At 32.7% G+C, this 23329-nt stretch overlaps 2 protein-coding genes across 5 annotated transcripts; one reads left to right on the plus strand and one right to left on the minus strand.

Moving 5' to 3' along the window:
- Window positions 1-7392: 7392 nt before the first annotated feature.
- LOC111911573 (uncharacterized) lies at window positions 7393-12995 on the plus strand. 2 transcript variants are annotated; one of them, XM_023907325.3, is made up of 21 exons: window positions 7393-7560; window positions 7918-7991; window positions 8128-8191; window positions 8311-8445; window positions 8533-8651; window positions 8731-9039; window positions 9124-9211; window positions 9304-9409; window positions 9481-9594; window positions 9670-9833; window positions 9918-10038; window positions 10131-10355; window positions 10435-10625; window positions 10714-10881; window positions 11204-11309; window positions 11404-11529; window positions 11665-11823; window positions 11905-12111; window positions 12193-12387; window positions 12480-12548; window positions 12628-12995. In XM_023907325.3, the coding sequence occupies exons 3-21, from the start codon at window positions 8133-8135 to the stop codon at window positions 12748-12750; spliced, it is 2784 nt and encodes a 927-aa protein (XP_023763093.1). In that variant the 5' UTR covers window positions 7393-7560; window positions 7918-7991; window positions 8128-8132; the 3' UTR covers window positions 12751-12995. The 2 variants fall into 2 exon arrangements, with proteins under 2 accessions (XP_023763093.1, XP_042756141.1); XM_042900207.2 differs by lacking the exon at window positions 7393-7560 and having other exon boundaries at window positions 7895-7991.
- Window positions 12996-18469: 5474 nt separating this feature from the next.
- LOC111911572 (mitochondrial uncoupling protein 5) lies at window positions 18470-23030 on the minus strand. Of its 3 annotated transcripts, XM_052770042.1 has the most exons (4): window positions 22015-23030; window positions 20233-20313; window positions 19275-19343; window positions 18470-18687 (listed from the first exon to the last, which is right to left on the minus strand). In XM_052770042.1, exons 1-4 carry the CDS (start codon window positions 22969-22971, stop codon window positions 18577-18579), a joined length of 1218 nt encoding a protein of 405 aa, XP_052626002.1. In that variant the 5' UTR covers window positions 22972-23030; the 3' UTR covers window positions 18470-18576. The 3 variants fall into 3 exon arrangements, with proteins under 3 accessions (XP_052626002.1, XP_052626003.1, XP_052626004.1); XM_052770043.1 differs by lacking the exon at window positions 19275-19343 and having other exon boundaries at window positions 22015-23029; XM_052770044.1 differs by lacking the exons at window positions 19275-19343; window positions 20233-20313 and having other exon boundaries at window positions 22015-23028.
- Window positions 23031-23329: the final 299 nt, after the last annotated feature.

Genomic DNA, 23329 nt, shown 5'->3' on the forward strand with positions numbered 1-23329 from the left:
ATATGGATCGATATAAATGCTTCAACACTAAGGATTTAGGGTTTTTGAGCTCAAAACCATCATATTTGGGGACAATAAGATCTAATATACAAGAAGGATCAAGTTGAGAACTTGATTACCAGAAAAGGTGTCAAAAGGAGGATAGCTTCTGGATCTACTTTGCCCTCTTTGAGTCTTTGACTTCTTTCTTCTTCTTCTAGCCTCTAGATGCACCAAAAATCACTCATAAAGGTGAGAAACACTCAAGAACACTTATGGGGGACTAGGGTTTTGGAAGAAACATTTTGGAGGTGATAGAGGCCGAGATGGGCGATCTTAATGATGCTTAAATAGGGTGCAAACCCTAAGGGTTAGGGTTTTCTCCAACCTAGCCGACTCGCCGAGTCGGGAATAATGACTCGTCGAGTCGCCTCACTATTCTCCACGTGCAGGCGCGCACCTACTCGGCGAGTCAAGGCTTTGGAATCGCCGAGTAGCCTTTATAAGGGAAAAAATAAAATAAAATAATTAGAATCACATACCAGGAATGGGGCATTACAAATCTCCCCCACTTATCTTAGACTTCGCCCTCGAAGTCTGCTGACCCTTCGAACAACTCTGGATAGTGCTCCTTCATCTCCTCCTCGGGTTCCCATGTCCACTCTGACCCCTTTCGGTGCTATCACTGCACCGTAACTAACTCCACCCTTTTGTTTCTCAGTTCCTTCGTCTTGCGATCCAAAATCGCCACCGATTTCTCAATATAGTTCAAACTGTCATCTACCTGAATATCTTCCAAGGGTACCACTGCTGATTCATCCACTAAACACTTTCGCAACTGCGATACATGGAACGTATTGTGGATCTGACTGAGCTCAACTGGTAGATCTAATTGGTAAGCAACCTGACCCACTCGAGCTGAAACTCTAAATGGACCAATGAATATGGGATCCAGTTTGCCTCGTTTCCGAAATCTAATAACACCCTTCCAGGGTGACACCTTCAGGAGAACCATACCGCCCACATGAAACTCCAAGTCTGATCGCCTCCTGTCGGCGTAGCTCTTTTGTTGGCTCTGAGCAGTCTGTAGCCTACTACGGACCTGCTATATCATCTCTGTGGTCTTGAGTACCACCTCGGTACTCCCCATTACTCTCTGACCCACCTCGCCCCAACAAATGGGGGTCATACATTTCCTCCCATAAAGCATCTCAAAAGGAGGTCGGTCTATATTGGCGTGGTAACTGTTGTTATACGAAAATTCCGTTAGTGGAATATACGTATCCCAACTACCACCGAAATCTAGTACACATGCCCGAAGCATATCCTCGAGAGTCTGAATCGTCCTCTCACTCTGGCCGTCCGTCTGAGGGTGAAAAGTGGTGCTAAAATGAAGAAGAGTACCCATCTCGTCGTGGAACCGCTTCCAAAACCTGGAAGTGAAACGGACATCCTGGTTTGACAGCACCGAGACGGGCACCCCATGACGTGCCACTATCTCCCACACATAAATCTTTGCTAATCTCTCGGCCGAAATGCTCTCCTGGATTGGTACGAAGTGCGTGCTCTTGGTCAATCGATCCACGATGACCTAAATTGAATCAACCTCGCGTGGGGTTCTGGGAAGCTTAGTGATGAAATCCATGGTGATATCCTCCCATTTCCACACGGGAATGTCTAACGGTTGCATCTTGCCGTGGGGACTCTGGTGTTCCACCTTGACCTTCCTGCAGGTTAGGCATCTCTCAACATACCAAGCCACATTGTAACACCGTAAATTTCAAAACAATTTTTCGCATTTCATAAAAACACAATTCATTTAACATTCATAAAAACATTAATGTTTGAAACTCAATCCATGCTATATAAAAATCCCAAGATCTAATAACATAAAATCCCGTGTGTGTATTGATCAAGCTGGCGCATTCCCACGGTCATCACTAGTACCTGAAACAAATAACACCAACACTGTAAGCACAAAGCTTAGTGAGTTCCCCAAAATACCACACATAACACATATTAGCCACTCGAGGCTATAACTCTATGGGTCCGTGGGCCCTACTCTGTGAACCCTCTGGTTCTAACTTTGTGAACCTTCCGGTTCCAACTCTATAAACATGCACATCATAAATCACATAGAAATAATGCAGTACAACACATAACATACATATAGCATACAAATACTCTGTCACATAACTCTGATTACCTACTCAAGGTAAAGTATAGTGAGAAGACTCACTTCGCGTATCCCGATAACTCGCAAATCCCGGAAATCACTCGCGCTCGATCCCCCGAGCTATAATCCTCCTATAACACAATATATCTCTAATTAACACTTTCACAACTAAGGTTGACTACCCCTATTAAGTCAACACTGGTCAACTCTGGTCAACGGTCAATTTGACCGGACTCGGCAAGTGCACTAGAGCGACTCGGCGAGTCTATACGTGTTGATTGACTCCCTAGGATCCTCTCTTGACACGTCGAGTACTTCCCTAACTCGACGAGTTCCACCTGACATGAATCGCGGGGCCACCACGACTCAACTCGCCGAGTCTCAAGAACAACTCGGCGAGTTCCAGCTTGACTCAGTCTACCCGTCAACCCTCTCTGACTCTCCCTGACTCACTGAGTCAACCCCTTAACTCGGCAAGACCACTCGCTGAGTGGTTATGGACAATCTTCATGCTACTCGCCGAGTCTGTTCTTCGGACTCGGCGAGTCTATGCCATGCATAAACTCAAACTCACTCCTGAGGTCAGATTCGTTCCAACAAGTCATAGATCCAGTCCTTCCAAGCACATACATCACGTAAAGTTACAATCTTGGTGCTCATGCAAAGGTCCAAAGGCCTTATTTGATGATATGGTCTCTAGAATGCTATTCTAAGCTCATGGCCTCCATTAACACTCATACAGCTTGAGGGAAAAAAGTCTAATAAGTTATTTTTACAACTTTTTTCTCAAAGAATTGTTTCTAATAAGTTTTTTCTTTATAAAATTATATTTATACAAAAAAACGTATTTTCACTTAAAAATCTTATATTTTCTATATAAAAACTTTTTTTAAAAACTTTTTTTTATATGAAATATCTAGTTATAAAAATAAATATTTATTAAGTATATAAATATATACAAATCCGTTGTTATAAAAAAATGTATACAAAAACGTATTTTACAAAAAAAAATGTATACAAACACCTATTTTATCTATATTTTTTTTATAAAATCGTGTTTGTTTACATTTTTTTTTTATAAAAACTTGTATGAATAATTTTTTATATAATACGTGTTTGTAGACATTTTATAAAATATATACAAACAGGTATTATATAAAAATTATTTAAAGACTCTTTTTATAAAATGTATACAAACATGTATTATATAAAAAATTAGTCAAGCATATTTTTACAAAAAAATATAAACAAACACGATTTTATAAAAAAAAATAGATACACACCTATTTGTGTGCATATATATATATATATATATATATATATATATATATATATATATATATATATATATATATATATATATATAAAGGTGATAGGTGTTTGTATATATTTTTTTTGTAAAGTACGTTTTTATATATAGAGAATATAAGATTTTTATGTGAAAATACGTTTTTTATATAAATATGATTTTATAAAGAAAAAACATATTAGAAACAATTTTTTGAGAAAAAAGTAGTAAAAAAACTAAAGTTATGATGAATTCATAATAAAATTCTAAATTTTGGGCATAAAGGATAAAGTTTTGATCAAATTTGTAACAAAATTTAAAATCTGAGCAAAAAGTGTAAATTTTAGACCAAATTTGTAATAAATTTTGAAATTTGGGTCAAAATATAATTTTTGAAAGTTGGATGACCTGTTGACCGGGTCAAAGGGTTAAATTGAATACGATTACCGGTATTTGGGACTTAATTGAATAAAAAATAAATATAAGGACTAAATCGATTATGAGGCCAATATGTAGGGACTTTATTGTGGTTTTTCTTTATTTTAAAAAAAATATGTTGATATTATGAATATCATTTAAATTTTAACTTGTAATAATTTGTTTCAAACTATTCAATAATTATGGTGCATGAGTTCAATTTTGTAATTTCAACGCATATATCTAGTTTTTTCATATTAATTTATTTAATGTTTTTACCCCTTTACCAATCTAATTGCATTGTTATAATTTATAACTCTAGAAATTTAATTTCAAATTTAAAATATATAAATTTCTAATGTATAAGAGATCTGTGTCTAGTTCATGTAAATATTCTATGATGTAAATAACTATGAATCCATAAATAAATAAATAAATAATAACATAATTAATCAAAATTGAAAAATGAAAGTATCCTCATATGCAATAATGCAATGCGTCGACAAAATAACATCAAGGAATAATTCTATTCTATATATGCATTTAATTTAATTTAATGCATATGCCATATGTTTACCATTGTCACTGTCATATCCCTTCTCTTGCATAACTAATCGACAATGATTGTGCCTTTTATTTATGTTATTATTATTACTATTATATTATATTATATTTTTTAATTTTATTTCTGTAAAACCCCACAAATATACTAAAACTGGCTAATATACCGCGTAGTCGGGCTCGGGGGATAAAAAAGGCCAATAGGAACTGTTCTTTTTTTTCATATTAAATTTTGAATGAATAAGGTAAGCAAATAAATAATGATTTTTGGTCGGATATAGTTACATGTTATATATTTTTAAATTAAAATATTATTTAAATATAATTGGAGAATTTAATATATACCCTTCTTAAACATCAAAATATCATATTTATCCAACATAATTTTTAAATATCAAATTTACCCTTCATAAAATTTTTAAATATCATATTTACCCTTTATAAAATTTTAAAATATCATATATGTCCTTTTTAAACATCAAAATATCATATATACCCTTCTTAAACATCCAAATATAATATATTTAATTTTTAAACAACAAAATATCAATAATAATATCTAAAATATCTCTCATCTACAACATGATAATAATCAACAACAACAAAAACTAAACAATCAAAATATACATTCCATAGAGAGGGTTGAAGATGAATCTTTTTGTTTGTCAAGAGGGCAACGTTCCAACAATTTAGAAGTTCACATTCCATTATTATAGACGTAAGGATAATATGGTTAAAATTTTTAATTATTATAATAATTCTAAGGTATAAAAATGACTATAAAATATTAAAAACACTATAAAAAAGGATTTGGACAAATATGATATTTTGAAGGTTTATGAAGGGTAAATATAATATTGAGAAATTAAGCTGGAAAATTTGATATTTTTGATGTTTAAAATGGGCATATATTAAATTCTCCCTAAATATAAATAAGTAACTACTCTACCACTCAATTGACATTTTACATTTCTACATTTCTTCGTTTGTAAGTCTAATATATTTTTGTAGCTAGTCTATTGATAGACGAGTCGATTTCATATATCCTTTATGTTGCATATTTACGAATTCCTTTTTTCATATATCCTTTATGTTGTCAGTTGCATATTTCTGAATCCACCAAGAACTTTTTAGGCTATGTTTGGCGTACTAGCTGAAAAACTAGTTGTTAAATAAAAATCTAGCTGATAAAAAATGACGTTTGGTAAAACTAGCTGGAAAATATAAAATGACATTTAAAAGAATGTGTTTTTATAATTAATTAAAGGGTATATTTGTAAAATTAAAAAAAAACTCATAAAAAGGTAGTCTAAGTAGTTTTTTAAAAAGCTAGCTTATACAAACTACTTTTTGGCTTGCCAAATATGACAACTTAAAAAATTTCGAAAAAGAAGCTAGCCGTGGCACGCCCAACACATACTTAGTATAATGACTAATCGGCTTTTGAAGTTCCACTACAGCTAGAAACAAAGTTTCCAAGTATTTATCTTTCAAATGAACACCATCAATTACAATAAAAGGACGCAAACAATTTTGAAACACTTGAATCTACAAAATTTTAGATAAGTAATCGGATCACAGAAGGTTGACAACAACCACACATAATGTTTCCAAATAATCTTATCGTGTAACTAATAGCAACGAAGAAGTATTTGGATCGATGGTTGCCATGTATCTTAATACGGGTAACCATCCCTTGATTCTTTGATTCCAAAATGTAATAATATATAGGGAGTATTTGACCTATCTTCAGTAGACCTAGGCCAGATACTAACATTTTGGAATCCTTGTGTGAAAATCAAAATGATGCCTCGTAAAATTTTTCTTGTAAATATTATTAAGTAAATTTACTACCGTTGAATTCAATACTTGAAGTTGCTAACAAAAATCTTGTGAATTCACATACACATCATATATTCTCTCATTAGTAATAAATTGAAACTGTTATAAACAAGTTTTCAAACAAAAAAAAAAAGATAAAAAGTCAGCGTATTACTATTTTCTAAACATTGACATTCTAAAATTTTTAGAAGCTAATTTATATATTACACTTTCACAATTAATATTCTCAAGAAACTCGTTCTAATCGAAATCAAGTCAAATTGTTAATCTATATTGAGAGATGGTCGAGTACAAATAAAATTTTAAAATCTTTAGTTTTGAGATATAGACGGACACCATTGGCGATCCACTGAAACCGTTATAAGGCTTGATTTGTTATTACTTTTTGATGAGTTTATAAAATATGAAAATGTTTGCTATAATTTATATTAGAAACAATTTTGTATTTTTTATGTAAATACTTTTCTTAAATTGTTGATAAATTTTATAATTTTATCATTAAAATTTTATTAGCTGATTTTTTAATAATTAAAATGGCTTCAAGATTGCAACATAATGTTACATTGTGTATATAAATAATCAACGACTTATTTTCTTTAATGATAACACATAAAAATGTATTTTGTAAAAATACCAACACAAATTATAGGTTTGTCCCAAAATTCAAAGGCCACGTGTGACCGAACAGTATACCCCATGAATAGATCTAGAACATAAATTTTGATTAGTCATGAAATATGAACACTAAGGTGATCATTCAAAGTTCATTTGATATGTTTTCCCTGTAATCATGCCAATATATCATTTAAAAAGTGACTATATCTATACATTTTATTTATAACAAAACTTGAATCCTTACTCTTTGGTCTTAAATCTTTTTCTTTGTTTCTTTATTGATTGAACATTTATGTTTTATTTGTTTTATTTAAAAACATATAACTATTAATGACTAATAAAAAAAATAAATCGAATCACCACATAATAAAGCTCGAAGAAATAAAGAACTATATTCAATAAAGTACATTATGTCCAATAGTATTTTCTTTTTCTTTTTTGTGGGAAAAAAAGTGTGATGTGGAAGGAACTTTTCCCCCCAATTGAAGGAATAAGGGAGGGGAGAAAGCTAAATAAATTAATGAAAACCAAAAGGAGAAGAAAAAGACAGCCCCCTCACCACTGGCACCGCACTCTTGACTCTACACAACCATTTCCACACACACACACACACTCAAGAAAGAGAGCCAGCAAATGCGTTGAATTTTGCTTGATTCCTGTTGAAATCTGGAAAACTTTTGAGGTGATAACTCTTTCTATTTACTTTCCTTTTTCACATCTATCATAATGCTTGCAGTGAATCTTATTCAAGTTTTATGTTTATGGCAACTAAATCATTACGTTTCTCGACATTTTTCATCTAAATCTTGTGAATTCTTTAACTCTCTTGTGTGTGAACTAAAAAGTAGGCTTAATGAAATCACATTATTCACTGGAATCGTATAACAATAATGTTGATATAGTTCAATCATTTCTCAATATCCTATGGTTTCACGATCAGCGGGGAGATCTTTACCTTTTGCATTCACGTTGTGAATGCGCACACACATATAGAAATATCTCATCGTTCAAAGGCTTTCCCCGACCTTCTTAATTTTAGGTATCGAGATATTTGAGCAGGGAGATATCGAGGGAAAAAGCCGATTGCAGTGTAGATTTTGGGATTAAAACCTGGTAAGTATCTTTTAACTTTATTGAATTTCGTTGTTTCCTGTAATGTTCAACATTGAAGCTCACTACTATTTGATCTGAAAACTCAAACTGTACAATTGGTTTCTATCTGGAGTAATGCTTTCTTCACTGATGTTAGGTCTAATGGGTCCCAGTGTTGAAGATCTTGAGAAACCTGTTCGCCTTCCTGCATTCCACACAAGGTAGCTAATAGCATTTGTAATTCTAGCTTTTTGCGAACATACTTTCTACTTAACTTTACCATAGTTAACTTAACATTTATAGTTTTATACAAATGTTCTACACCATGAACTGATTTCAGTGAGCTAGGACCATGGTGTGCTATTATCTCCTATGAAGCATGTGTTCGTCTCTGTCTAAAAAATTGGTCCATAGGAAGCCCTGAAGCTGTTTCCTTCTTAAAAAATGAATGTTCCCTCCTTCGATCCGCTTTCTGGTAATCTTTTTTACTTTGGATACTAATATATATAGTCATATACCAATGTAATTAAAGAAATTTGCAACAATGTTCTCTGTGTCATAGTTTGGAACAATATCTATTACAACCAGAAGAAGAGTTATTGAGCAAAAAATGTTCCGAATTAGTTGTTACAGGAGTTCCTAAAAAACCCCAAAAAACCTTTGGAAAGTTGAAAGTTCAAGGTAACTTTCAAGTTCGATCTTCATATATCATCAAGAATTTCATGTTTCCTATAAAAACTGTAGTGAATTTGTGATGCAGTGAGAAAGGTTAAAATGGTGTTGGATCCACCAAATGGTTGCACTTTTTCATCAATTAAAAAACCTCCATTGATGAAATTACAAAAAATTAATCGGCGATTATCCTCCACAAAATCAACAATACATTCGGAGTGGGAAGCAATAAGAAGAGTTCGTGTGACACCAAATTTTTCTACAAATGGATCACTTTCACATCAAAGCCTTGCTTATTTACACTTTGGAACACAGTATTTAAAAGATATATCAGGCCTCTTAAAAGTAGGCATAACAAGTTTGCATAATTCTCCAACACCTCCTGAAGCACCAGAAGGTATGTTAAATCTTAAATTCTTAATACCCTTTTTCATTTTCATAAATACTTATCAAATTATATATATTTTTTGATAAAATGCAGAAACATACGTATGTTCTTTAAGATTAAAAAGTTCATCTGATGGTGATGTGACACGTATGCAGCCAGGAAGCAGTGAAACTCATGTATTGTGTGTGCATTTTCCCTCTCTTTTTTCCTTCTACATAAAAAGTTGAAAGATTTTTTAAAATTTAAATTACATTTAATAATTTTTAAATGCAGCTTGCCAGATGGCATGAGAGATGATCTGCTTATTGAAGTTACTGATTCAAAAGGAAAGTATTGTGGACATGTCAAAGCACAGATAGCAGACATAACTGATGATGTGGTATGTATGTTTGACTATAATTTTGACTATATATTATATATAATATTTTTTATAAATGTCTGAAATTATAGGGGGATAAGCTAAGATGGTGGCCAATATACCATGAACCTGAACATGAACTTGTTGGAAGAATACAATTACACATGCAGTATTCAACTACTACAGATGAAAACAACAATGTTAAGGTAAAAAAAATATTGTAAATTATAAATCTATAAGAAAAGTTTCTAATAATATATAATCCAAATTTGTTTCTGTAGTGTGGAATTGTGGCTGAAACTATAGCATATGACTCAGTGTTAGAAGCAGCAATGAAAATCCAAAATTTTCAACAAAGAAAGCTTCTACTTCATGGATCATGGAAGTGGTTGGTGACTGAATTTGCTTCTTACTATGGAGTTTCTGATGCATATACAAAACTAAGGTAACTTTAAAATCAAAATATCAAAAGTTTGAAACTCATGTTTTATTTATTTATTTATTTTTTTAATGTATATTGGTTTTTCAGATATCTTTCATATGTTATGGATGTTGCTACACCAACTGCAGATTGTTTAAATGTGGTGTATGATTTATTGTCTCCAGTAATCAAGAAAGGGAAAATGAATGGGACTTTGAGTGTTCAAGAGGTTAGAATCATTCATTTCATGTTTATTAATTATTAATTATTAATTGGTTAATTGGTTAATATCTTTATGATTGATTTTAACTTATTGATCAGAATCGGATGTTGGTGTCACTTTCTGATGAAATTGAAGAAACAATTGCTTTAGTTTTTGAAAACTATAAATCACTAGATGAACATTCATCATCAGGATTAACAGAATCACATAAACCTTCATCTGGATTCATATCTCCTGCTTTAAAACCTGCTTTAAAACTCTACACCCTTTTGCATGACATCAAATCTCCAGAATCTCAATTGCAGCTGTGTAAATATTTTCAGGTATTACAGTTCACAACCTTTTTTTATCATTTTCCTTATTTACCCTCCATATTATTTATCCAAGCATCCTTTTTTACAGACTGCTGTAAGAAAGATTTTAGCAAGACACCTGGCAGAAACAAACGAATTTGTCTCCACTACAACTGAAAAGTCAACAGTTGACCAGATTGCTTACTCATCTGCTTATCAGAAAATGAAGTCTCTTTGTTTAAATTTCAGAAATGAAATTGCAAGTGACATAAAAATAAATAATCAGCATGTGCTTCCAAGGTAAAGCAATATATATATGATACTAAATTTGATTATTATTATTATTATTTTATTACTGGTTATTGATTATCTTCTTTTTTAAAAATAGTTTTGTAGACCTTCCGAATCTTTCTTCAGCTCTTTATAGCACAGAGCTTTGCAATAGAATGCGTGCATTTCTTGTTGCGTGTCCACCCATTAGCCTCTCGCCACCTGTCACAGATTTAATTATCACAACTTGTGATTTTCAGAGGGATCTTGATTCCTGGAATATTAGGTAAATGCTTTTTCTCTATAATTCCACAAGTAAATTACAATTTTGGCCACTGACTTTTTTTGGTTTTGGTCCCTAATTTTCTACTTTTATAATGATTTTGGTATATAAATCCTTAAATATCTAACTACCCTGCTGTTAAAATTTTAAAATGACCATTTTGCCCTTGGTCCAAAACTTTAAAAAAAAACTATGTTATTTTGGTTTGAACATAGCGAGACCAAAACTGAAAAAAGTTTGCTAAACTCAGGGACCAAAGTTGTAGATTAGTCTAAATTCTTGGATTTGAGTTTTTGTTAATATTTAATAATGAATTAAATTGCAGTTTTGTGAAAGGTGGTGTTGATGCGAAAGAGATGTTCCATGTTTATATAACACGCAGGATTCATGACAAACACCTTGAATTACTTGAATCTTGCAAACTTGATAAGGTGCATTTTTATAGCATTGTTCTTTTATTTATTTATTATTATTTTTTTTCGTATTAGGACTTTATACTTTGAAAAATTGCAATGAAAATTACAGGGTGTTGTAGCACAAAATTCAACATCTGTTTTTGTTGATGATATGTATGAGAAACTTAAAGAGACATTGGCTGAATTTCAAGTTATTGTTTCTCGTTGGCCTCAATATACTTTGCTTTTGGAGAAGGTATTATTTTTATGCCAAAGAACATACTCCAATGCATTCTACTTTCATTTCTTATCACATTACTTTTTCTTATTAAGGTAATTTAATTTGATAAATCTATAAAGATTTAATTATTATTATTATTATTATCAATAGGTAATAGCAGATGCTGAAAGGGTAATTATGGAAACTCTGGAGAAACAGTATAGTGAAATTTTATCTGCATTGAAGGAAAACACAATCCCAGTTAAAGCAGTACAATATGTTCAAAGAATCGCAAAAGGAAACTCATTGCCTTATACTTTCCCCGAAGAGGTAATAAATCTACAAACAATAAAATAAAATAATATAATATATAACAATTTGAAATATTATTTGTTCTATTTTTTTTTTCAGTTAGGAAGTCTTTTTAATTTAATAAAGAAGATGCTGGATGTGCTACAACCAGAAATAGAAAGGCAGTTTAAATCAAGGCATGTGTGTGTTTCAGTTTCAGAGAGTGAAAATGCAGCTCCAGGAGAGCTTCTTAGTGAAGTAACTGTAATGCTGAAAACTAAATTTAGAAACTATCAGCAATCAGCTATTGAGAAACTTGCTGGAAATGTGAGGATATACTAAATTTAGAAACTTTTTTCCTTTCATTTGTTTTTTTTTTGTATGTTGTTTATGACTTAATGTATACAGACAAGGTTGCAAAATGGAACAAACCTGAAGAAGGTAATCCAAGAAGCAAAAGAGAGTGTTGGTGAATCAGAAATAAGAAGCAGAATGCAGCCTTTAAAGGATGTGTTGATAAAGATAATAAGTGATCTCCATGGTTTTCTTGACTTTAATGTCTTTACACTCTTTTGTAGAGCTTTATGGGATCGAATGGGACAGGTGGCATATCCATATCCAAAAACATCACTCATGATTCATCCTAATCTCTTTATTTAGTTTTCTGATAATTTAATGTTGTTATTATGAAACAGGATGTGCTGAGGGTGTTGGAGAAAAGGAAAGAGAATTGGTCTTATAAAGCCTCACGAGTTGCACTCTTGGTATGTAAAAACTATTTCTTTTAACAATTTTTTTTATCAATGATATTATATTTATTTATTTATATATTTATATGGGTAGGTTTTGAATGAAACATTTGCATCGGAAATGCAATCATTGGTGGGATACATGCTGACAGATAAAGATGTGGAGCCACCCACATCAATAAAAGAAGTGCAATCCATGTTATGTAAAGATTCATGAAATGAAATAGTACTAGTAGTAGTTTGTATAGGAACTTCTTCAACAACTACAATATCTCTCCAAAACGGGCTTTATGAAGAGAGATATGACTCCAAGATATGTAGATGTAGTTATGACGGTGTTTTAGCTGATGTGAGACACATGACTTGTGAAAAAAAAATGAAAAGAGTAGTTTGTTTTGAGGGTTATATTGATTTGATTGTTTTTTTAGTGGGAAAATCAACTTGCAAGTTTTGGTTGATTGATTTTGTTATCAACTTATTTCTTTAGAGTTTATGAGAGTTTGAAAAGGAAGAGATGGAAGATGGTTTTGGGGGAGTAAAATGTGATTGCAGTTGGTTATGTTTATCGAATAGAGACTAACATCACTAACCTGTGTGTTGTGATGTTTGCCCTAATTCGAAATGAATGTACGAAGTTGTGATGCTTTACGAGACTTCATGCCATCTGCAATGCTCAATTTCGAGTAAAATGTATATTCTAAGTCCTTATCATTTTAGTCATTCGTTTCATTTTAAAAGACCATATTGTCATTTTCTATTTTATGTTTTCACTTATTTATCATTTATCAATTAAATTAGATTAATTATAAATATCAAAAAATTATATCATTTCTCATATACTCTCTCTCTCTCTCTCTCTCTCTCTCAATTCAGTCAACCATCTCCTTTCACTATCGGCACCTTAACCAATCATCGCCCTTCAACACCAAATCTAATACTATAACCAAAATCCAAAACTCAAACCCAAATATGATACTAGAACCAGAATCTAGAACCTATAATTAACACTAAATCCTAATCTAAAACCTTTAATCGACAATGATTTTCAAGGTGAAGTCCCAAAACCTAAAATCAATCATGAAATCACTACATCGATGCAAAATCCAGAGGGACTGAGATGTAGAATCGAAGCCCTAGATCTGTGTCCTATCTTCTTTCTCAACTCTTACAATCACCGCTTATCACCACCAGAGAATGGAGAAGAGTTGTCGAAATTTAGATCTACAAATGGAGTATAGATCTGAAATCTAGATGTAAAAGGGTTGTTGATGGCATGCTGTAAATTACATATTTAAACAGAGAAGACAAGAGAGGACGACAACGAAGGGAATTGGTTGTACTCAAGCGGAGTGCGAACAACACCATGAGCAGTCATGTTGTTCACAACGATTATGTATCGATTTGATGCAGATGTAACTGATTCACTAAGAGTGGTTGTGAAAGTGTCGAAGTTGTTCACCACAAATGTCAATCTCTTGTCCTTCATCTTCTCTGAACCTTCAAACAAGTCTTGAAGTGAATATTGAGTTAATCAATAATATCAATGAATGCTAGTAATAAAAATCCAGTTAAGTCTGGTTAAACCAATCAAGACTTGAAGTAAATAACTTTAACAAAGTATTCAAGTGGATTAAATAAATTAAAGTATGAACAAAGTAAGAAATCAAGAATAGAAAGAATATATGAGAGATGATTGACAAAAATTAAGAGTGAAGTGAAGAATTCTTTGATGCACAAACGAGGTGTTTTTTTTTTTTTTTTTTTTTGTTTTGTTTTTTTTTTTTTGTTAAATCTTATTTAAGTACATGGTTGACATTCCTTGTATAATTAAAAGAGTCGATACAAGACAAGTACATAGAATAAAAAGAACTTGAATCAGTAAACAAAATCTTGATAAAGTTGATTTTCTCTGAATCTATGAATTACTAAAAATGGAATACAATAAAAAGAACTTTCTTCATGTCAGGGAAAGTTGACTAGGTTGCGAATCCAAGGCATCTCAGAACTAGTCGTCTCTGAGTCTTAGTCTCTTAATCTTCACTTCAAATCTGAAATAAGGTTCCATATCGGAATGGGGAATGATCTCGGAGTCTTCACATCTCGGTTACCAACTGTCTCTGAATCATCATCTTCATCTTGGTTGAGAAGTGATTTCTGGATCACTTCTCCATTTTGGAGTCTTCACTCCTATATGCTTCATCTCGGAGTGAGAGACCATCTCGGAATCGCTATGTCAGCTCAGAATTTCTTCACATCTCAGATTGTCTAAGGAACACTTTCATGCACTAACATATTGTAGTTTGAATATTTTAGATAAAGTCTAGACAACAAAAATTATTTATATATTAAATAAAATATATTTGTATGATGATAAAAATTTATAAGTTTTAATTTTTTATTTATATAAACATTACATTTTCTATGTTTTTTTGCCTTTTTATTTGATTTATGGTAATTAATACAAGATTTGATAGATTTATTTAAAATTTCGCATATGGTCCTTGTGTAATATTTCACAAATGATCTTCCGACAAGTTTCAAAAAATTGGCAGAAATGATCCTTATCTAAAAAAATTTCAACTTAATGGATTCATCTAAGGGGCATCCACGATAGGGACCATTTTGTTTGTTCCGTAAGGAGCATTTTTGTCTTTTTTTCATAATGGTCGTATAATACCTTTTGTTATTTTTTTTAAAAACCTTTAACAATTTTTTTAACAAAATTTCATAATTGGTCATTGTGGTTTGCAAAATATCTCACTTTGAGGACTTTTATGGAAAACGCTACGCCACTAATCCCTGTTGTTTACAAAATTACATGAAAGATCAGACTGCCGTTAAATTTAACTTTTTAACTGTTAGATTTTAATGAAAAAAACTATTTTATCCTTGTAATATCAAATTTGCAATATACTACAAACCACAATGATCATTTGTGTAATTTTGTAAATTTTAAATCTTATATATATATATATATATATATATATATATATATATATATATATATAAATTTTAAATATAAATTTGACACACACACACACACACATATATATATATATATATATAATTTTAGATATTTATAGTTTTTCTAATATTTTTATTTATTTTGATTCAAATAAATGAAAAAAAAAACTTCAATTTAAAATATTGTAATAATTTTTTTTTGTAGAGTTTGACTCTTATTTTTTATTTTTTATTTTTTATTTCAGTCTATTATCAAATTGAAAAATATTATATTGAATTTAAACTATTGATTTCTCATATAGAAATATGATTTAATTTGCAAATTACATTTTAAAAATATTAGCTAGTTTTCCTATTTTAATAAATATAAATCGCAAATATTACACATTGAAACATTAATTATCAATAGACAAACCGTTTGATTTTTTTTAATTATAATTTGTCGTAACATATATAAAATAACCACTAAAGAAGAAAAAAATATAATGAAAAAAAATCGACTAAAATTAAAATATAAATATAAATTTTTTATTTACTTGAATCAAAATAAAAAAAAGTTACAAAAACCAAAATTATAAAAAAATTGAAAACCAAAAAAAGTCAAACACTACAATTGTAATATACTCTAATATATTAATACATTTTAAACTTTTTAGAAACTGTCAAAAAAAGTTATCAAATTGATGAAAAATAAAATGAAACATCAAAAAAAATTAAAATAGGAAAAAAAGTTAAAGAAATAATACGAGAAAAAGTAAAAAAATAATAAGAAAAAATTAAAAAAAATACGGAAAAAACCAAAAACATATGAAAAGTGTAAAATGTCTTAATATATTAGAGTATATGACAATTTTGGTATTTGAGTTTTGTTTTTCTATTTTTCATTACTTGAATCAAAATAAATAAAAACCAAGGTTGTCAAGATCGGGATCCTACCTATGATCGTTTTTGGTTTTGCAAGATCGAGATCGTAAGATCGGGATCGAGATCCTATGATCCCACAAAATAAAATATAATTTTAATTTATAATATTTAATAATGAAAAATATTTCAAACATTTAATTTTTCGTTCAAAAGTTATAAAAACTTCAAAATATTAGTCATAAGTCACAATAAAAAATGATAAATGATAGATTAGTAAAGGGTAAATAACATAAAGTGGTAAAAAAAATTTCATTTGCAAAAAAAAAAAAAATCAAGGGGAGGTAGGATCGGATCGGATCTCGATCCTACGATCCTACCTACGATCTTACGATCCCACCTGCGATCCTACCCCAAATACGATCATTTTACGATCCGGATCGTTTTTCATACCTAGGAACGTAGGATCGTACGAGCCTACGATCAGGATCGCGATTTTGACAACCATGATAAAAACAATAGAAGAATAATAAAAAACTAAAATTATAAAAAAAAATAGAAAAAAAGTGAAATAATGATAATGATAAATGCAAACATAAAGTTGCTAACGATTTAGCTATAAAGTATCCAAGTAAAAAAAAACCTGAACCGTAACGACAAAATTGAAAAAAAAACATTAATGCTTCAATTCACCAATAAGAAAAATTAAAGAAAAACGGTTTCAACATGGTTTATTGAATTTAAGTTTATTTACTTGCATCAAAATAAATAAAAACATTAAAAAAACCATAAATAACTAAAATTATAAAATAGAAAATAAAATGTCAAAAAGATAAAAAAAAATTATCAAATTGTTGAACTTTTATATATATATATATATATATATATATATATATATATATATATATATATATATATATATATATATATATATATATATATATATATATATATATATATATATATAAAATTTCAAATTTACAAAATAACACAAATGGTCCTTGAGGTTGTAGTATATTGCAAATTTGGTAGAATGGTCAAATAGTCATTTTTATTAAAATCTAACAACAGAAAAATTAGATTTAACAATAGGAGGACCTTACATATAATTTTGCAAACCACACGGACCAATGACATGATGTTTTCCATGAAAATCTTCAAAATGAGATATTTTGCAAACCATATGGACCAATTATAAAATTTTGTCTTTCTTTTTTTTAAAAAAACCACTATATTTTACAATTTTTTTTTGGAACTTCCTAATGGTCTATGATAACCTTCTAAATTTTATTAACCTTTTGTCTTTTTTTTCCCTAAAGTTTCCTCAACAATTTTTTCCTTAAAAAACTTACATTTTACAAGCTTTTTAATTTTTTTTTTCCAAAAAAGCTAAATTGAAAAAGTGAAAAATAAAACAATAAAAAATAAAATTAAGGTGAAATCATGAAACTAAAACCTTAATGAAGGAGAAGTCATTGGGTTTGATAATGGAAGGAAGGAAAAGGTGGGTTTGAGATCATCGATACAAACCAAGAACCGGTTTGCTCAAATTTAATCAGGAAAAACACAAACCCTAAATCGAATTTCCCATGTTGAATTTATTCGAACTGAAAAAAAAAGAAATGAAGTGGTTGTATCGGCATAGATGAGTGAGGGAAGGATGCTGGCGATAGTGTTAGGTTATTGAGGGTGACCGGTGTTGCAAAACTCGGCCTACTCGGTTGAGTACTCAGAATCAGCCCTCCACTGAGGCGAGTAATGTGAACTTGGCAAAAAAACTCGGATTAAGTCAAGCTCGGACAAAAATCGGTCAACATCTCTCTAACTTGGTCCTGCTCGGTATTACTCGGGCCTACTCGGTCAAACTCGGCCAACTCGGTCAAAATCGATCAAACTCGGTCAAAGGGTCAAAATTGTCATAAAAAGAGAAAAAAATGAAGAATTTTAAGATTAATATGTATAATACACTTAATGATTTATTATTTAACACACACATGTGATTATTACTATATATATATATATATATATATATATATATATATATATATATATATATATATATATATATATATATATATATATATATAACAACCCAATTTTCACGACCAAAAATTTTGTTTTAAAACATTACTTTAGAAAATATTAATAACTAAAAACATTGTTTGATCAAACCATAACACAAAGTGAACCATGTCTAAAAACCAGTTCATACACCCAATCAAAATATCAGAGTACAAATCCCAGTGAAGCTCGTAAATGCGGAAACCGGAGAGTGTGTGTGTGACATGCTGCTATCGCGCCGGCTCCTTTCCCCTAGCTGAGGAGGTACCTGAAACCAAAACTGAAAACCGTAAGCACAAAGCTTAGTGAGTTCCCCCACCGCACCACATACCATAATCTCATAACATACATATATTGTCAGGCATATCTGGGTGTCCGACCTACCCCTTCGGTCCTCTCGACCGGACATTGCCTAACATATATGGGTGTTGGATTCCCCTTCGGTCCTCTCGGCCGGATACTGCCTAGCATATTTGGGTGCTGGCTTCCCCTTCGGTCCTCTCGACCGGATACTGCCTAGCATATCTGGGTGCTGGCTTCCCCTTCGGTCCTCTCGACCGGATACTGGGAAACTATTCCTTCCCTCTACTACTACCACATAACAAATATCGTAAGATCAGAATCTATCTATCATGACTGGGTATAACTACCCCTTCGGCCCTACCGATCGGGTACCTCGGGGACTATCTCCCCCTAATGTCACTAGCACATAGCATCATATTATACTAACACATAACATAACACAGGTAGTAGTAATCCCTAGATGAATATCACAGAGACAAACATCTACATATAACTCCTACTGGTGGGCCGGCATTGTGGCTGTAGACCCACCGCTACTGGAAGGTAACTCACCTCGAAGTAGCTGCTGATCTGATCGGGAACTGACTGCCTACTGCTGCTGCTGCTCCGGAAATCCTCCGGCTGCAATTCCCACAACATACTCAATCAAACACTGCTCACTGACCTTTGGGTAAAATGACCATTTCACCCCTGACCATGCCCTAAGTCAAAGTCAGAGTCAACTTTCAGTTGACCCGACTCGCCGAGTTGGCTTTCCAACTCGCCGAGTCACCACCCAAACGATTGTCCTGGATCCCGTTCCTACTCGTCGAGTTAGGCGACGACTCGACGAGTTCTCCTTCTAAACTGATATTCAAGTCCTTCCTCCTACTCGCCGAGTTATATGAACAACTCATCGAGTTCATCTTCATCCGATGAACACCTATGCTAAGACTCGCCGAGTTGTATGAACAACTCGTCGAGTCTGTTCTTGATCTAAGGAGATTGCCTTGAACTCGCCGAGTCAGGGCATTGACTCGCCGAGTACCTCCATAGATGAGTTCAGCTTCTGACTCACTGAGTCACACCCCGTGACTCACTGCTCACTCGACACTACGAAAAGGGGACAAACTCGGAGACTCGCGAACAGACTCGCCGAGTCACATGCACGACTCGCCGAGTCGTTGCCATGCACCCACTAAATACACAGATTTGCTCGATTCCAGTCCATGCCATTCACAGATCTGGACTTCTAGGACACGAATCACACGTAAAGTTTCCAACTTTACGTGTGGATATTCACCAATATGGATTTTAGGGCTCAAAATGCCTCAAAAGGGTAGATCTAGGGTGAACAAGCAACATGGGGCCATAAAGCTAACAGATCTGAGCTCCTGGAGCTCAATCTTGCCTAGATCCAGAGACCAAACATCTTATTACGACATATAATGCACATACAAGCTTGGGGATTTGTCCAAGAATGACCTAAATGAAGTACTAAGCATAGAATCATGGGGAAAACGGGTTATACCTCAAAGGAACTGCTGGAAGAACACAATAATGCCTGGATGGCTTCCCTTCTTCTGGATCTACTTCCTTTCTTCTTCAAAACCTTCAAAAGCACACAACAAAGCTTCAACTCTTCAAAGAACAAGCATAAACGAGGGTTGGGAGCTCTGGGGAGAGAATGGGGGCTGGCCTGGGGCGAATAAATCGCTTAAATAGAGTGCAAACCCCTGAAACTTAGGGTTTCATCCAACAGCTGTGACTCGCCGAGTCCAGGATATGGACTCGCCGAGTCGCCAACTTAAACGTGTCCCGGGTCCCGCATCCACTCGGCGAGTCGGACCTATGACTCGCCGAGTCCAAGGCTAAAAGAAGGGAAATACTCAAATAAGATTTACGTACCAGGAACCGGGTGCTACAATATATATATATATATATATATATATATATATATATATATATATATATATATATATATATATATATATATCTTAAATTTTCAGTAATTATTTATGAAGTGAGACATTTATGTGTATTTCAGTTTTTATGCATTCACATGTATCTAATTTTGTTATATACTTCAATCAAATTATGATTTTGACATATATAATTTTCCTAAAAATATTTCTACATGAAATACTGAATCCGAGTACTCTCCGAGTACTCGCTACTCCCCAGTCGACCGAGCAGGTATCGAGTAACGAGTTCTACAACTTTGAGGATGACAAAGGAAGAAGGCTGATGGTGAAAGCGGTGTTAGGTACTTATCGACAGTGATGGAAGAAGGTTGGTGGTAGTGGTGATGGTGGTTATCGATGGCAGTAGTGATGTTGGTTGTCAATGGCAGTGGTTGTGGTACTGGTTGGAAGCAATGGTTCATTGGTGTTCTATGTTGGAAGCAATGGTTCACTGGTGTTCTATGTTCAGTGTAAAAATACTAAAGGCCATGAAGAAGAATTCAAGAGTGGGTTAGGATTAAAGAGGTGAGGGTGATCTTGACGATGAGTGTGAGGGGATGGATAAGTGGGACCCATTTTGTTATTTGCTATTATAACTTATTATAAAAGAATAAATTAATACAAAAGACATACCAACACACATAACAAAAAAATCTCACATGAACTATTTATAAAAGAATAATTAATACAGGGGATACATCGATACACTTAACAAAAAATCTCACATGAACTATCCAAGTGAAAAAAAGAGAAGGTCTAAAAGCATAATTTTAACTAAACCACAAGAACCGATTTTAGTTATTTACTCTTATTGTTTAATTTGTATTATATTGCTATGATAAAGTATTATTCAATATACTATATTGATAAACAACTCAATAAATATTATTATTATCTACTGCATCTAATCACATACCAATGATACCATTATACCTTACCTTGTCCAAGTTCAACATACTTCATGATAAAAATAAAAAGATATACATGTGCTTAAAATGAAAAGTTTGCTAATTACTATATTTAAAAACAACCCAATAACAATCTTTTGTGCATAATAATATACATCTATAAAATACAATCAATATTTGAATTTAAGAGTACAAATACCTAAACAAACTAATTATAGATTTATATCACAGGATTTTAAAATAACAATAATATTTCGATATTTAAAAAAAATTATCACTGGATTTTAAAATCACAAAAATAATAATTCAAAACCATTATATTTCTAAAAATATAAAAGATAATGGATGGTTTTCAAAATCATTTCTAAAATCCAGTAATTAAATTAAAAAAAACAAATAGAAATATAATTTTGTTTAATAATCCTTGAGCAATTTTCGCACCTGTTCCAGTGTGACAAAGAGCACGATAGTAAATGGTCCTTGTCTTGATATCGTCGGAATGAAACCATTGTAAAGCGCCATCGGCCCTTCTGCTTTAATTGTTTTCAGGGCACAATCAACGGCGCCCGTATACGGCGGAGCTTTTCCGGCCACCACCTTCATATTCATCACTCGTGTCTTAATCACGTCCACCGGATTCGTCATAAGCGCCGCAACAAACCCTGCACCAAAGCTCGCCGTAACATGGGTTCCAAGCCCATCCTTCATCCAACCCCTGTTTAGTATCGTCTCCTTCATCTGATCGTACGACGCCAGCTGCGACGCCGTCACCAGCATTGCTCGGTTCACCGTAAGGGATGAGCCCCGCCACAGGCTACCGATTCCTTCGTTTTTCACCATTCGTGATATCGCGTCGAATACGCTTTTGTAATTACGACGCTCTGCAGGGGGGACTCTTCCATCGGCTTGCATTCGTACCATTGCAACGTCGGCGGGGTTTCCGACAGCGGCGCCGATTCCTCCGGCGATAAGTCCGGCGGTTATCTTCTGCCATAGAGGTATGATCCCGGTGTTTGGATCAGTCCATTTGGTTTTCAGCATGTCGTAGAGGCCCATTCGGGTGGTGGAATATAGGGTCTGGCGGAGCATGGTGGCGGAGACGCCGGAGTAAAGCGCGCGGAAGCCGTCTTGTCGAATGATCCGCATTCCGACGGAAATGGGTCCGACGCGTGGAGGGCGGGTGATTCCGCCTCTGCCGGTGGCGTGGTTTTCTCCTTGGAGCTGCATCCGGACTTTGATGAGATCAAGTGGGTGGGTGGAACATCCGGCGATTATTGATGCTATTCCACCTTCGACGAATGATTTGACTCCCATTGTTGATGGATTTTGGGTAGAAGTGATTATGAGAAAGATTGGAATTGGGGAAAAGAGAAGAAGATTTGATGGAAATGGAATCATGCTTTTGGGGGGAAACTTTTAAAGGGGTGGAGAAAGATACATGAGAATGGAAAGTTTAGAATTTTAGTAGCCATCATTCGCTTTCCTTTCTTTTATAAGGGCGATATTGCTTTACTTTTATACACCCAAACTCTTAAAAAAAAATGTTATAAAGTATAAAAGCTCAAATTATATTTTATAATTTTGACTTTGGTGTTATATTTGTGACTTATTTGATATGTTTTTTTTACTAAGATTTCATAACCATCTTTTATAAACTATCTATTGTGTTTAATTTGCGAAACTAAGCTATTTTTTTTAGCATATTCCAATGTAATATTTATTAAGCCGACAAAAATAATTTATAATAACTTATAAA

This window comes from Lactuca sativa, chromosome 3 (assembly GCF_002870075.4).
Source record: "Lactuca sativa cultivar Salinas chromosome 3, Lsat_Salinas_v11, whole genome shotgun sequence".
Taxonomy (NCBI): domain Eukaryota; kingdom Viridiplantae; phylum Streptophyta; class Magnoliopsida; order Asterales; family Asteraceae; genus Lactuca; species Lactuca sativa.